Source organism: Stegodyphus dumicola, chromosome 2 (genome assembly GCF_044657685.1).
Source record: "Stegodyphus dumicola isolate Sdum_Otavi_A_Nest chromosome 2, ASM4465768v1".
Classification (NCBI taxonomy): domain Eukaryota; kingdom Metazoa; phylum Arthropoda; class Arachnida; order Araneae; family Eresidae; genus Stegodyphus; species Stegodyphus dumicola.
Window position 1 is genome coordinate 71,354,259 of NC_140769.1, and position 15,623 is coordinate 71,369,881.

Here is a 15,623-nt window from a genome sequence, read left to right on the forward strand (position 1 = left end):
CATGTTGGACATTCATACTTATCTGCAATTAATCCTACACTCATACACCATTAAAGCAACTCTTTTGGATGATCACATAAATGCAATAAAAATTTTGAATTTACTTTAGAGAGGGTCATGGGATCCAAATATTAAGCAATACCAAATATCACACAAGATTCAAGATGGAATGTACTTCTCAGATTATTGCTAAAGTCTTAGCTAGTAACCTTTATCGCCTTACCAAAATTTCGTCAAACTACCTGTTACCATATTCCACAGATTAACCGAAGAAAAGGTTTTATTTATCGAAGATACTTAAATGTTATGAAAATTAAATTGGTAATTAATGTACACATTATTGTGTGGTTAAATTTAGAAATATAGCATTTATTCATGTAAACCAGAGTTATATACAAATATTAACTGATTAAGCATTATTTGAATCTTCATTAAAAGTTCTACAAATAATGTCTACAGATTAAGACCATTCTGAACAAATGCAATTTAATAAAATACATATATATATATACTGAAAATCACTAGGTATAGAGGAATCGAATTCGCACAATTTAAGTTAAATTTAATAAATTTTATTTATTGCTGGTGAATTTCATTAATTACTGTCAATGCACTGAGAAATATTTTCCTTAACAAAAGTTAAAAATTAAAAACCAGGAGATTTAGTGATCTACTGGGAGATGTTATGTGCCATAGTTAGAGTATATTATTAAGCATAACAGCTGCTGTAAATGTTTATTTGCATATTTTATCTTTAAGTACCCAAGAAAACAAAATTTAAATGCTGCATACAAAATATTAAAATTTTTATTTCTTTCATGCTTTTCAAAATAACATGTTTTCTTAAGCTGAAAACTAATTTCTGATATATCTACAATACGGAATTAACAGAATTAAATTGATTACATTAGTAATAAAGCAATAATATTAATTAAGTTTTTTCAGTGGAAAATATTCACCTTTTATTTTGTGGCAAATATTTAGAGAAATTAATTTTAGTTTCACAAAATGATACATTAAAAATTTAATTGTGGGAAAGTAAATCAATGTGTATTTTGACAGAATGTTCCACTTTTATTACAAATTAAATTAAATTTATTAATCTTTCTTGTGTACTTAATTAGAAAGGAAAATATTTAATACACAATTTTGTACCTGATGCTTAAAGTCACTTAACTGACATATATGGTTCGTCATAACATGGACATTTCTATTAAAAATTAACAATTCCCAAAAAAAGATATTATTGAAAGATATAATTGAAGAAATTTAAATGTAAACACTGTCATTTCACTAACTTAACCGTCGGACAAAACAAAATGTATACAAATTGTATATAGCACTATTGTTGCCATTTTCGGAAAGTAATTTTTAATTGGCGAAAATCTTATTGCTGAAATTCAAGAAGTTTGTTAATGAATAATATATATATATCTGTATACATATAATGGACAGTATTCTTACAATATACTGGAAGCAATATTTTTTACCTAAATATTTTATAATATTAATTACTACTCGCCAGGAAACAATTTAATACTTTGTATGGCAACACGAACTGACCTGATTATGCGGAATTTTGTGTTTTAATTTCCGATCTCATTACTAAGAGCGAAAAATTGTTCGTAAGAAATATGTTAACGAAAATTGTGTAGTTTTTTTGTCCGAATTGTTCACTCAAAGTGTCTTTATACATTTATGGGAGCTGTTATTTTCAACTGAAGGTTTGTAATGATTTTTTTTAATGTGTCTCGTGTGTTGTCAAATGTATAGATTTTTATTGATAAAGCTTTGGTAATCCTATTTCGGATAAATTAGATTGCGTGACTAATTAACATGTGTTAATGTAATACGATATTTGCATTTCATATTGCAAACTTTTAAAGCTGAAAAATTTGGGTAAAGTTATTTATTTCCATTAAATGGTAAATGTGAAATGAGTTAGAAACATTAAGAAAAATTGCATATGGAAAAAGAGGAACTGATAAAATCGTGGAAACTAGTGAATCCCTCATTGTTAAATGAAAGAATACTGCTGTAGCGGTAGAAATGCAAGAATTTTTATAGACAACATACAAGACCACATGAGTGAGGGATCGTTGATATGTACTGAGAAAATTATTTATTGTAATAAATGCTTTAAAATTTGTGTTTTTATTCAAAAATAATAAGCCTAATGAATATTTGACAATGAAATACTACTACTTAGTGCAGTTATGAAAAACTACTGAGGTCATTGTTTCTCGCTCATATGCACATCAGTTAACAGTTATGTCTTACCAATGCAGAAACATACCAAATCAACATTTTCAATGAGGCTACTAAACAGAAGACAAGTACACTTGCTCTCTTGCCAGCCATATCTAGTTGCTGTTTTTCTCATTTGTCAGATATTAATTCTATAAACAAACTGTAAATAAACCAGAGCCCAGTCACAAATATAATTCTATTGTCCTTGAACTGATGTTTTTCTAAATGCAAGCAAAAGTTACTGTTAATGGCAGTTAATTTATATCCTTGGTCTGCAAGAGGTTATTGAAAATCGGTCAAGGTTACATTAAACGAAAGCACAGATGTTATGAGTGTGTTGTGACATTATGCTCATTGATAATTGATGCTAAATTACATTATTTGGTGACAGTTTCATGGTCGATGGCATAATACTTAATTATCTGAATTAGTTTTGTTTAATTACAGAAGTTATTGGAGAGACATTGATGCATTACTGAAGGATTATTATTTGCAGGAAAAATATAGGCTCTTTCCGGTTATTCACTCTCCATGCCGTTTCATTTGCAACTTTGTGAATTGATGAAAATTGTTGTTTTGGCTCTTTTTATAATATTTATTTTTGGCTCTTTTTATAATTATATTTTTGGCTCTTTTTTTATTTAGGCGCAATCCAAATGCTGTTATACAGAATTTCATTGATATTTATTTCTTTGTTGAAAAGTGAACAGCTGTTGTAAGGAAGATATGGCTATCTTCATATCAGTTTCTGATCTTCTACATTTTGTAGTTTTTTGCTTGCACGTTTACAAAATTTGGTCATGTAGGAAGTAGAACTTCATTTAATGTGAATTTTCATATTTTCTGTTATAGGTCAAAACGCAATACTTCTGATTAAATCCACTGTTTTCTTTTTCATCTGTTTGTATAATCAGCATTCCCAATACAACAATTAGTATTTTCTTAAGAAAATTAAGTACTTTCTTATTAAACAGCACCTTTGAAATTTTCACAGGGTAAGTTACCAACTATTATCAATTGCATTATGCATTAATTATATGCATCTTGCATACAATTTTTGGCACCAAATATCTGCAGTTTTTTTATTATGGCATCCAAAGCATTATTCATCATGTATAGATGCACTCGATATGAAAACCAGATCAAATATGCAAAGTTTTAGTGACATTGATGGTAAACTAGGCCTTGTTGCCATTAATTCTACTAGTTTACAGTATTCCTTGGGATTTTTAACATTATTTATATGAGCATTAATTTCTGGATCAAAAAATGGTATTTAAAGCTCGGAATATAAAGAATTATAACAAGCATTTTCCAGTTTGTCCCTTTTATATTTATTTCCAACACTCTGACTGAATCTTTTTAAAAATTTTTTAACCAATGGGAGATCCTCAGCCAACATCAGCTTGGCCACTAAGGCAAGAAGTGGTGGTTACTTTATTATGGAGGCTCCTAAAGTGGACCACCTTTGCTTCCTATGAAAGAGTAATAAAATGTGCGTGTGTTTAAAGATACACACACGTGCACACATAGTCCCCAAATAGTGCTATCATTGGGTCTTGGCATGTGTTTGGCTTCCGTTTTCACAGGTGTCAAAAAGCTTGGCAGGTTCGTAAGAGAAAAGTATTGATGGTTATTTATGACCTATCTTGGTGAAATTTTGTGGGAAGAATTAATAAGGAAATGTCAAAAATTAGGTACTCTTATCAAGACCAGATTCAGAAATGTATACAGTACAAAGTCCATAATCCGGACTCGTCGGGACTTCGTCGATCCCAGATTAAAGGTTTTTCCGGATTATAGATCATCAGTTTAAATCTGGTAAGATAGCATGCAGAAATTATACAATTAAAAATATGAAACTGTAATTTATGAAATAATGATCTAAAGGGTATCAAAATTTACAAAAAAGAAAAAAAGCTTAATATTTATTTGTTTACTTTATTAAACATTTCTTTCAATGTGTTGTTTAAGATGCTTCCACAAAAAGTTCCTTTTTGTGTCATATATAGTGGATTTTCCAATGCCATACTTCTTGTGTAATTTTGAGACGGATAGGCCTTTATCCATTTTTTGCAGCAATTCCACTTTTTGTTTAATGGACATCGAAACATGCTCTCGCTTTGTAGATCCTTTGGCAGCTCCAGAATTGGAAACTCTTTTTGACATAATTGAAAGTTCAAGCTTAATTTTTATAAAATTGTTCTAACAGTTTGCAAAAAATAATAAGCTGGATCCAATTAGAAGATTAAGGAACAGCGCAATCTGCAACATTAACTGAAATGCCTTAAATAATTTTAGATAGCTTATACCATTGCGTTTACGCATGCGCATAAAGTTTGTAGCTTTGAAGTCCGGATTATAGATCATTCCGCCGTATGGATTCCGGCTTAAGCCCCAGATCTGGACGTCCAATATCTGGAATGATCTAAAATCCAGACCTTAAAGAGCCACCAGGAAAAATTTTCTTAGAAATTTTTTTTTCTTGTGCTTTAGCCATGCACATTTAATTTTTTTTCCCCCGTAAGAAAACATTTGGAGAATCCCGATTCTTAATTTCACTTCGGCACTAAATAAAATACCTTTGTCATTGAAGAAACAATCATTATAGCATAAAATAGTGTACAATAATTTAGCTCCATAACGGCATATCTGCTTGGCATACATCTTATAACTACTAATATTTTATATACCTGATGCCAATCTGGCAAATCATTATTTATTATATTTTACTTTCATCACCTTATGTTTATCAACACATGACAACTTGAGTAATGACTCATACAGTGATGCCTAAGCAATTGTTTTGTATTAGTAATGTAACTGAATAATAAGAGTATGGAAACCTTTTATGTTGACTTGGTGATGATAAGTTAAATGCATTATTAACTTAAATCTTAAGTTAAATGCATTAAATATTTACTAGGAAAAAATTAAAAAAAACTCTTTCCATATGGTAAAAGTATATTTACAGGTACCCCTTCGCGAAAATTGCCGATTTTTGGCGGTACAAGGATACCGAGTTTGTGCAATTCTTTGTTATTTTGGCTTGTGTAGGTTTATGTTGATATTATACCTTTTATGTTGTGTAACGGCAATATCGCCGCTACTCAAAGCTATAATAACAAGACAAAGATTTGCACAAACTCTGTATCCATGTGCACATCGACCTATTTTCATTTAAAAAAACATCACGGAATTGCACAAACTTGCATTGCGAAACAAACATCATCCCTTTATCCATGTATACATCAATCTATTTTTACTTAAAAAAATTATCAGAGAATTGCACAAACGTAGTATTGCACACTCCCTTCACTTTGTCCATGTGCACATCAATATATTTTCACTTAAAAAGTCAAAGGACCACCCGGTTAGAGTTGACTTTAGGGTACCTCTTGTATTACCGCAAAGTTGTTTCATTTATCAATAAACTATATTTTCTAGCGAAGTTGTTGTTTCATTTATCGTGAAGTTGTATCGTTTATCGCCAAGTTGTTTCATTTGTGGTAACCCAAGTACTTGACTTGTTATGGAAACCATATCATGACGTAATCGTTTGCATTATTCCGGGAAATTTTGAATCATGGGATGTTTTGTAAGGGCTTTTAGGATGTGTGTTGTTAGGAAGGACATTGCTTGTTTCATTGTTTAGACAGTAGAATGGCTGAATGTAGTAAGATTAATTTGAAGTTTCTGTATGATGTGGAATGAAAGGGAAAAAGTGCATTAATTGACTGGCATGTAAATGAAGATTTACTTAGTAGCCACTTTCCAGACAGTCCGGAACTACGTATGATATTTTTGACTCTTATTTTTGTGAATTTATGTGGCGACGCCGCATAAATTCATGGATATACGGATTGGAGTTCAGATAATTTTAGGATGTTTTTGGATGCTGTTAAGGAATTTTGTGTGCGACAGACTGAAGGCGAAGGAATTTCTAAATAAGGTAAGTGGATATTTGCTTTGTGTAGTGCTTATATGCATTACAGGTTTTCCCTTTTTTATGTTATTTTATTGTTTAGTTTAAAATGTAATTTATTGAGATTATGCATTTTTTGTCTGCCTCTACTGTAGAATTTGGTGCTGCTTTGAGGGAGTGCGCAATGCCATTTTTGTGTAATTCTAGGATTTTTTTTAAGTGAAAATAGGTCAATGTGTACATGGCTAAAGTCAAGGGAGTACGCAATGCCATTTTTATGCAATTCTGGGATATTTTTTTAAGTGGAAATAGGTCGATGTGTACCGTGTAATGTTTATTTAACTGGTACACATTTTATAATAGGAGGATACCGAGTTTGTGCAATTCTTTGTCTTGTTATTTTGGCTTTGTGTAGTGGCAATTTTTGCTACACAAGCCAAAATAACAAGTCAAAGAATTGCACAAACTCTGTATCTATGTACCGCCAAAAATCGCCAAGGTTTACCCTTAAATATACTTTTACCGAGCATCCAATTCTACAGTAGAGGCAAACAAAAAATACATAATCTCAATAAACTATATTTTAAACCAAACAATAAAATAACATAAAAATGGAAATTTATCTTGTGCATCTAAGTACTACACAAAGTAAAGATCCACTTACCTTATTTAGAAATTTCTACATCTTCAGTCTGTGGCACATCCTTACCAGCATCCAAAAACTTCCTAAAATTATCTAAACTAGAATACATATATCAGCATTGCCACATAAATTCACAAAAATAATAGTGAAAAATATCCTCTGTAGTGCTGGTATCCTCCGACGTTCAACCATACGCATACAAACCATACTTCCTATAAACAGGACACTTATAATGGCTTATAAGTAAACCGTCATTTACACATCAGTGAATTAATGCTCTATTTCCCTTTTGTTCCAAATTGTACAGAAACTTCAAATTAATCTTGCCACATTCTGCCATCTAGTCATTTTACCATCTAAACCACAAAACAAGGAATGTATTTCCTAACCAACACACACCTTAAGCCCTTACAAATCTTTCCCATCATTGTAAATCTACCGCAACCACGCAACTGATTACATCATAATAGGGTTTCCATAACATTCAACTACTCAGGTTATCATAAATGAAACAAGAACTTCAACATAATTCAAGGGGTCCCCTTCAATCTACTTTAATCACAATACTTTCTATATATGCGATATTTATATAATATCATAATGTTTTAATTATCTAACCTTTGCTAGCACTTGTTCATGTTACGCTGATTTATATTGATTTTGTTTCTGTGTTTACGAAGTACTTTTTAGTTATTTCACTTGAAGAAATTTGGATGTTAGTCACTTAATATTTTTCTAGTAGTTACGAACAAATTATAACAGAAGATAATAAAATAATTTTCCTATTTCAGATGATTACTGTTTCAAAGAAAATTTCAAATTTTCGTAATTTAGCCTACTTGACTCGGTGTTATAGGACTATTTATTCTGGGAAAATTCCTCAGTCTCCTTTAAATACTAGTTTTGAAGACTCTAGTAGTAATGGTAAGGAATATATTTATAGCTACATCTATTTTAGCTGTAGTTTTCGTATTGTAAAGTGAAAAGTTATAAATGTGAAAGTAATAAGGCGAATCTCATTCATTGAATGTTCCATAAATATTTATATTCATGTAAGGTTAGAAATTTCAAATTAAGATTATAAATTAGTAAAGTTGCACAGTATGCTGTGAAATTATGTAAGAAATCAAGAGGTAATAATTAAATTATTGTTTGTCTTGTTTTGTTTGTATTGTTTTTGTTTCAGTTTTGATGTTTGTATTTCTTAGACTGTTGACCCCCAGTTATTAGCTTTGATTATATTTATATAGATATCTTGCAGACATTTTATGCATATTTGTATTTAAATAGGCATTATGGCAATCAGAACAGATATTTATCAATTATGAGATAAACTGTTCGTAAATTGTTCTTCAAGATCAAGATTTGGAAAAAATAATCAAAATTACATATATGTCTGTCTTTTGCCCCTGGTTGTAGAATTTTCGGTACTTTGCCATTTTGCCGGCGCAGGCGATAAGTCTCCAAAAATGGTACAACTGATGCCAAATGGAATATCCTCGTTTATAACCTTTTATGCCTCATTTTCAAAACAAGTTGCAGCCATTTTTTTATCAGATTGATTGTTTCTTTCAGTACTGGCATACAATTATAAAGAATTTCTACCAGATAGTTAAATTTTATGCCCTAAAGCCATTCACGGTAATTAAGTCAATTAGGATGCAATAACACCGCACAGCCGAAGGCAAAAATATAGAAAACTCAAAGTAAAGGGTTAAATTCATTGAATGTTCCATAATTCTAATGAGAATGCACTAGCGAATTAAAGCACTGTGGTTTTACATAATTTTTGAGTAAGCTATTCGTACGAATTAAAATGATTCTTGCATTTAAGCTACTATTCCATGTTAAGATTTAACTTGAAATTAACATAGATAATTACTGAGAGAATTAGATTTTTGTAGCGTAGTTTACATGAGATGAGATCACTTTGTTAACGTGATATGGACTGGCAAATCAGGATGTTGTATTACAAAGGCATAGTAAATTCTTAAATTAATGCCTTTTTACAAATTTATTGTCTTTTTACAAAATTTTAAATGATATTAAAGTGTTTATGCCTTCAAAATAAAAAATTGTTAGAACTAACATTTGTTAAAATGGTTAATCTTTGGATTATGGTAACTTAGTGAAAATTTGGCGACAAACTCTGCTACAGCAACCCTCTATTTTTTTTTCCCGCCGCCATTTTGTCTTCACGAAGTAAAGACATGTTTCTTTTCTTTTTATTTACTCAACACTTTTTCCAACAATCTACTAGCCGAATTACACTTATGCTAGAAATTTTATGTAACAAAACTGCTTAATCATGACAAATATTAACTGCAAAATTGGGAAAAAGTGCACAATCGCAAACTCCTTGCGCGTTTTTCAGAATAGCACATACACATAAACCATTTACATGTCGACTTATTTTTACTTAAAAAACCATCCCAGCATTGCACACACTCTTAACTTTATCCATCTACACTGCTATTTTCTCATAAATTACAAAAATTTGCACAAAAATGCAGGAAAATTTTCTTAATCTTTAAACTCGGTAAAAAGCACATATATGAAATTACCTGATCGCGAAAAAGTATATACCCTTTCCAAGAATGAACATTTCCACATATAAAATAAATAAAATATCCAAAAGCTTTTACCTCTAAATTATCTATTATATTATAAACGTCACCAACGAATTTATACGCAAACATTAAAAATAGTTACAAATACTTAATGTCAAATATTTAAATTATTTCCATACACGTTTACTTCAACTGAAACGTATACCAAATTCCTACAAACATAAAATTCACAAAATAACTATCATTTAATTAAAATATAACTAAACCATGTACACATTGACTTATTTTTACTTAAAAAAACATCCCAGAATTGCACAAAAATGGCATTGTGCACACTCTTCACTATATCCATGTACACTGCTTTTTTCTCATAAATTAGAAAAATTTCACGAAAATGCATGAAAATTTTGTGAATCTTTAAATTCGGTAAAAAGGACATATATGAAATTACCTGATCGCGAAAAAGTATATACCCTTTCCAAGGATGGACATTTGCACGTATGAAATAAATAAAATATCCAAAAACTTTTACCTCTAAATTATCTGTTATAAACGTCACCAACGAATTTATAACAAAACATTAAAAATGATTACAAATACTTAGTGTCAAATACTTAAATTCTTTCCATGCACATTTACTTCTACTCAAACGTATTCCAAAATACTACAAACATATAACTCTCAAAATCGCGATCATTAAATTAAAATATAATTAAATTAAAAAACACTACTTAAAATATAAATAAGCACATACATTAAATTAATAAAAATTAGCTTACAATCCTAATTACTTTAAACTAAATCAGTGCTAATAACAATTTTCCAATAATACCATATTAATTTATTTACTCCTTACATTTAGAACAATGCATAAAAATAATATCCTCAAATAATTAAAAATTGTTGTTCAGAGGCCAATATTTAGAGTAAAGAAGCCATCGTAGGACAACACACTTTATTTACATGAATAATGAATAAAGATATCACACAGGAAATCATATTGAGTATCACACAGCAAATAACATATCAGCATCTCCCTACGCTCGAAGCTCGAATGACGGATGTGTCGGTAGAAGAGACAGCTGCGCCATCATACGCATGCGCATAAGAAAAAACGTTCGCTCGCCTCTACCCAACAAAAATACTAACTTACCTAATCTTCTACAGAATCTTGAGTGCATGGCGGATCACAAAATGTCCATTTTCACCAGGTTTCTTGCACCGCCATTCAAACTATCTGTAATATCCTTCCTTTCACACAATCTCATTTCATTCCCACATATTGGACATTCATACTTATCTGCAATTAAGCAATTCTTTTCAATTACACATAAACATAATAAAAATTTCAGATTTACTTTATATATGGCCATGGGATCCAAATATTAAACAACACTGTTTCACAGAACATAGAATGAAACTACTCCTATAAAGTACAGCAGATATTTTTACAATATACCCCCTTTTCCAATTAAAGAACAGTGATTCATCCATTAATGTCACATGACATATCTCATGATCTCTTATTTCCCTCACACAAAATAATGTTAATCGGAACTGAAAACTTCTCACATTATTCCCAAAGTTCTAGGTAGTAACCTTTATCGCCTCCAAAATGTCGCCAAACTACCTGTTACCATATTCCAAAGATCAGCCGTTAAAATTTTTTGTTTATATACTGTGTTTTTTCGCCAATAAAGTGTGCTTGGCGAGATTTGCGACGGCGAAATGGAAAAGTACCGAATGTTCTTGCTTTTATCTCATCTTGCTTGTCTTCTGTTTTAAATAATCAGCATACTTCATTCCGTTTTTTAAAAAAATTTTCATATATTAGTATAGCAATTGGCATAAAGTTTGCTGATATATACCTATTTACAAATAAATCTCTAATCTATTATTGTATGCTCATAACACAACTTTAAGTTTTCAGTTTCTTTTAAGTTCTGTCAAGACATTTTGTTCTTTCTGTATATGAATATTTTGTATTTCTTAGTACTTCTGCTTATGAATCAAAAATAATTGTCAGTGTCAGGAAGCCTCCATCCCCTTCTTCTTGGCAAATTTCAGGTTTATTTCTCAACAAAAATTCTTAATTTATGAGCTGTAATTCTGATTATCATAACCATATAATTGGTATGTGATACTAATAAAATTATCAGAATAATCAGTTAATAACTATTATTCCATTTCATAGCCAGTGTTGTTTGAGCATATATACATTTCTAGATAATTTACTACAGGTTTTAGCTAAATGATTGCCAGTGTTTTAATGCAATTATGCATGTTATTTTTAAGTAATTTTTTGTACATGGAAGACCTTTGTTTGAAATTCCATGGATGTTTTGCATATGCATGTTGCAAGCTCATTACTGATATCCTTGCAACATGTATCATAAATTGTACCAAACCTCATGTATGGTAATCACTATTTCTATACTTTGATTTTTCTTTTAAAGTGGCCACCACAAGTGCTCTGGCGAAAATTGGCAGCATTTAAAATAAATTCGGGGAAACTAAAAAAATGCTATGGCAATTTTCAACATATAAAAAACTGCAATGTATGGGAGAAAGTAGCACTTATTTGTATTTTTGGAGACCATAATTTGAAAAATGAAAACTAAGTAACTATCAACTGGAAAATAGTTTTGCTATAATACAATCAAACATTGGTGATTTCAGATTTTTGATATTTAACTGTGTATTGGATTTGGATGGAATTTAGTTCTTCAACCCAAAATTATATTCATCACCCAAAATAGTTTTAAGAAAAGGAACCATGAAACAAATTATTGGCACAAAGTCTTTTTCCTACAGTTTTTCACTTGCATCTCCGAATGCTATACCTCACAATAAACTGGTGGCTAATTTTGCACTTTTGCTTAGTATGTGAATTTTCCATGCTCTTGAGGGATGAAAAAGCACTTTCTTTTTCAGTTGATAAGTTAAATACGGTTGAGATTTTAGAGAAGGAAAAATGGCAAAGAATATGAAAAAATAATGATACCATGGAGAAACTACTGCTTATTTTCCACTTGTAGAAATTTTAAAAATGCAACGAAGAATTGATATCATGTGGTCTAAAGTAAATATAAAAATTCAAATATGTTACATGTTATGAATATCACAAAAACTGTTATTTCTTATTCAACTGATTATAAATTAAAATTGGGAATCATTTTAGAGGAATAAAAATATTGACTTAGTGATATTGTGTGGACAGCTTCATAATAAAACAGTGTGACAGTTATACAGATTTAACATTAAAAATTCATTTATTAAGTTTGCCAAATCTGGCAAATAATTTACTGATTTTAGTCTCTTACTAAAGTGATCGATATAACCTATACTTCTTATCAATGATTGTGCGATACTGATTTATATGCGAGTAAAGAGTAACAAATAAAAATATTTTTTTCATTATATTTTGGACATTTTTAATACAGTTTTTATATTTTAGTGTGTTAAACAGTCTTTATATCTTAATCTATATATTTATTAAATTTATCTTTACCAATGTATATATGTTGCGCATGAAATTATGCTTTGTTGCCAACAAAATGTAGACTGACTGATGTGTGAGATATTTTACATATTAAAATCTACAGAAAAATTCAATTTTATTCTGTGTAATGTTCTATATGCTTAAATTTCAAAATGTAATTGTGATATTTTAAATTGATTTCCAGGACTCAAAAAAGAGGGATATGGCGAAAAAGAAATATTTTTACTTGGACCAGCTGATTTGCGAACTCCATTACCAGGAAATACTGGAATTCCCCCTCTTTCAATGATATACACAGTATGTTTTATTTATATTACTTTCTTAAATGAAAAATTATGAGTATTTGATAAATTTGTAAACAATGGAAATCTTATGCTTGTTGAAGGTTTTTCACAACTTTATGTCAAAGAGGTAAGGATATTTATAATTTCTTACTATAACTTCTATGAAGTATTAGATCATAATATATTTTCAAATTGTAAATGTGCTACTTTTTAAAGTAGCTGAAAATGATGTGTTTTCAGTTTCTGCTGAAGGATTATTAACATTTAAGTTTTTACATGTAAAATTTAACATTCTAGCTCAATAACTTAATATAAAGAAAAAGGTATCAACCTAGTCATATGGTTAATTTTTCGAATCGTAATTGCATCCTTTCCCTTATTACTGACATACAGAGGATGCTTACACAGTAATGATTGATTTTGAAAGTATTAAAAAAAAGCAGATGTTTTGGAATAAGAATTTCTGTGAACAGGTTATTATTTGAAATGAGGAATGTTGTCTGCTGCTTTTAAATTTATCCTACTTTCAAAATGTCTCATGTAAACAAACTGTGGATTGATTTTGTTCTTTCTAAAGAAAAATATATCTATTCCATATTTAAAAAAAGTTTGTAAAATACATGGTATTAAAATTTCTAAAGGATTAGAAGGATAGATTCTAAAGGATTAGATTAGGAAAATTAGAAGAAAAAGGTTCATCCAATAAAATTTCTAAAGATATGCTGTTTTTAAATATTTTTTGCACAATGTGACTACACTTGAAACGTAGCTGACGAAAGCGTGTTTACGTTACCAGCAAAACAGCATCCAAACGAGTACGCTTGCGAAGAGTGTGTTTAACCAATTTGGTGCAAAAAATCACGTAACGTTGTAATATAAGCGTTGTTTAACGGAGCTGTCTTCTTGTTACTTCGCTGTGTTTCTATATGTTTGCGGCAAGATGTCAGAATCAGATGATTTTTTGATAGCTGAAACTTTACTAATAAGTACAAGCATTAAGCAGAGGCTGTTCAGAGAGGTTTTTTTTTTTTTTTTTTTTTTTTTTTTTTTTTTTTTTTTTTTGCCTTTACTGCCTTGTTTGCGAAAAGAATATCCTGAATTATTTTTTAATTACTTCAGGATGAGTATTGACTAGTTTGATGGACTTGCAGATTCTATATTGTAGGAAAATTAAGATTTATGTAATTGGTTTGGAATACAGTATATAAAGAGAATTAATTACTTGAAAGGCCATCCACCATGTAATGAAACCAACTTCATATTTTTTAATCTTCTCCCTTAGTATGCTTGTTTATGTGTGGTATGGGAGTACGGTAAAGGAATCTTTGTAATAAGTAAAGCCATCTATAATTTGATTATTTTCTATATATTATCACACAAATAAATTAGAAGAAAAAGGTTCATCCAATAAAATTTCTAAAGATACGCTGTTTATAAATATTTTTAGCACAATGTGACGTTAACTCAAATGCTCTCAAAACGTTCACGTGCCTATAAATTGGGGGGGGGGGAGGAAGCCCATTTAAGTGTAATATAAAATCTGAAAGCTTTCAGATTTTTTCTTTTTCTTTTCTTTTTCTTTATTTTTGAATTTAGAAAAAGGTTCAAACTTTCGACAGTTTATGTAAAATTATGTGCCGGATAAAATATGCAATAAGGTAAAAATAAAGAGATAATTTATACAAGAGTTGCAGATATATCATTACATAAGGGGTTAATGGTGAATTTAGAAAAAGGTTCAAACTTTCGACAGTTTATGTAAAATTATGTGCCGGATAAAATATGCAATAAGGTAAAAATAAAGAGATAATTTATACAAGAGTTGCAGATATATCATTACATAAGGGGTTAATGGTGAATTTAGAAAAAGGTTCAAACTTTCGACAGTTTATGTAAAATTATGTGCCGGATAAAATATGCAATAAGGTAAAAATAAAGAGATAATTTATACAAGAGTTGCAGATATATCATTACATAAGGGGTTAATGGTTTCTATTTGCAGTGCACATTTTTAAACTAAATTAAAAACAATAATAATAATAGAAAAAATAAGAATATAATGATTCATGATTAAATATGAGAAGCACGTTTCAAAATAAGAAAAGCTAACTTTGATTTACAGTGGTTACGGGTGAGGCTTGAACTCGCAACCTTTCCCTTTGCAATCTAATACGCTGACCACTCAGCTATCTGTGATAGTGTTTGTGAAAAATAATGCAAGAAGTAGAAGTCACTGCAAAGGTAATTTAATTAATATTCAATAAAATGATTGCCATATGACCCAAGCTGTAACTGTCCTCGAAAATTTCATAACTGCATTTTATTGAATACTCTTTCACAGTCAACTGCTTTATTTTAGAAGTTGTATATTGTTGAAGTTAGTTTCGGTTATTTAATATTCGGATATTTATAGAGCTTTTTGTTACACATGAAGTAGCAAATATTTGTA

At 29.9% G+C, this 15,623-nt stretch overlaps 2 protein-coding genes across 2 annotated transcripts in view; one reads left to right on the forward strand and one right to left on the reverse strand.

Annotated features, from left to right (window-relative positions):
* Positions 1-1,335, reverse strand: part of LOC118185918 (uncharacterized) — a 39,238-nt gene extending 37,903 nt beyond the window's left edge. Inside the window, exon 1 of the mRNA XM_085810769.1 lies at positions 1,156-1,335. Coding sequence (XP_085666895.1) covers positions 1,156-1,197 — 42 coding nt within the window. The 5' untranslated portion in view covers positions 1,198-1,335. The remainder of the gene's footprint in view (positions 1-1,155) is intronic.
* Positions 1,336-1,554: 219 nt separating this feature from the next.
* LOC118185917 (cobalamin trafficking protein CblD) overlaps positions 1,555-15,623 on the forward strand; it is a 59,546-nt gene continuing 45,477 nt past the window's right edge. The window contains exons 1-3 of the mRNA XM_085810770.1: positions 1,555-1,724; positions 7,610-7,742; positions 13,075-13,187. Coding sequence (XP_085666896.1) covers positions 7,610-7,742; positions 13,075-13,187 — 246 coding nt within the window. The 5' untranslated portion in view covers positions 1,555-1,724. The remainder of the gene's footprint in view (positions 1,725-7,609; positions 7,743-13,074; positions 13,188-15,623) is intronic.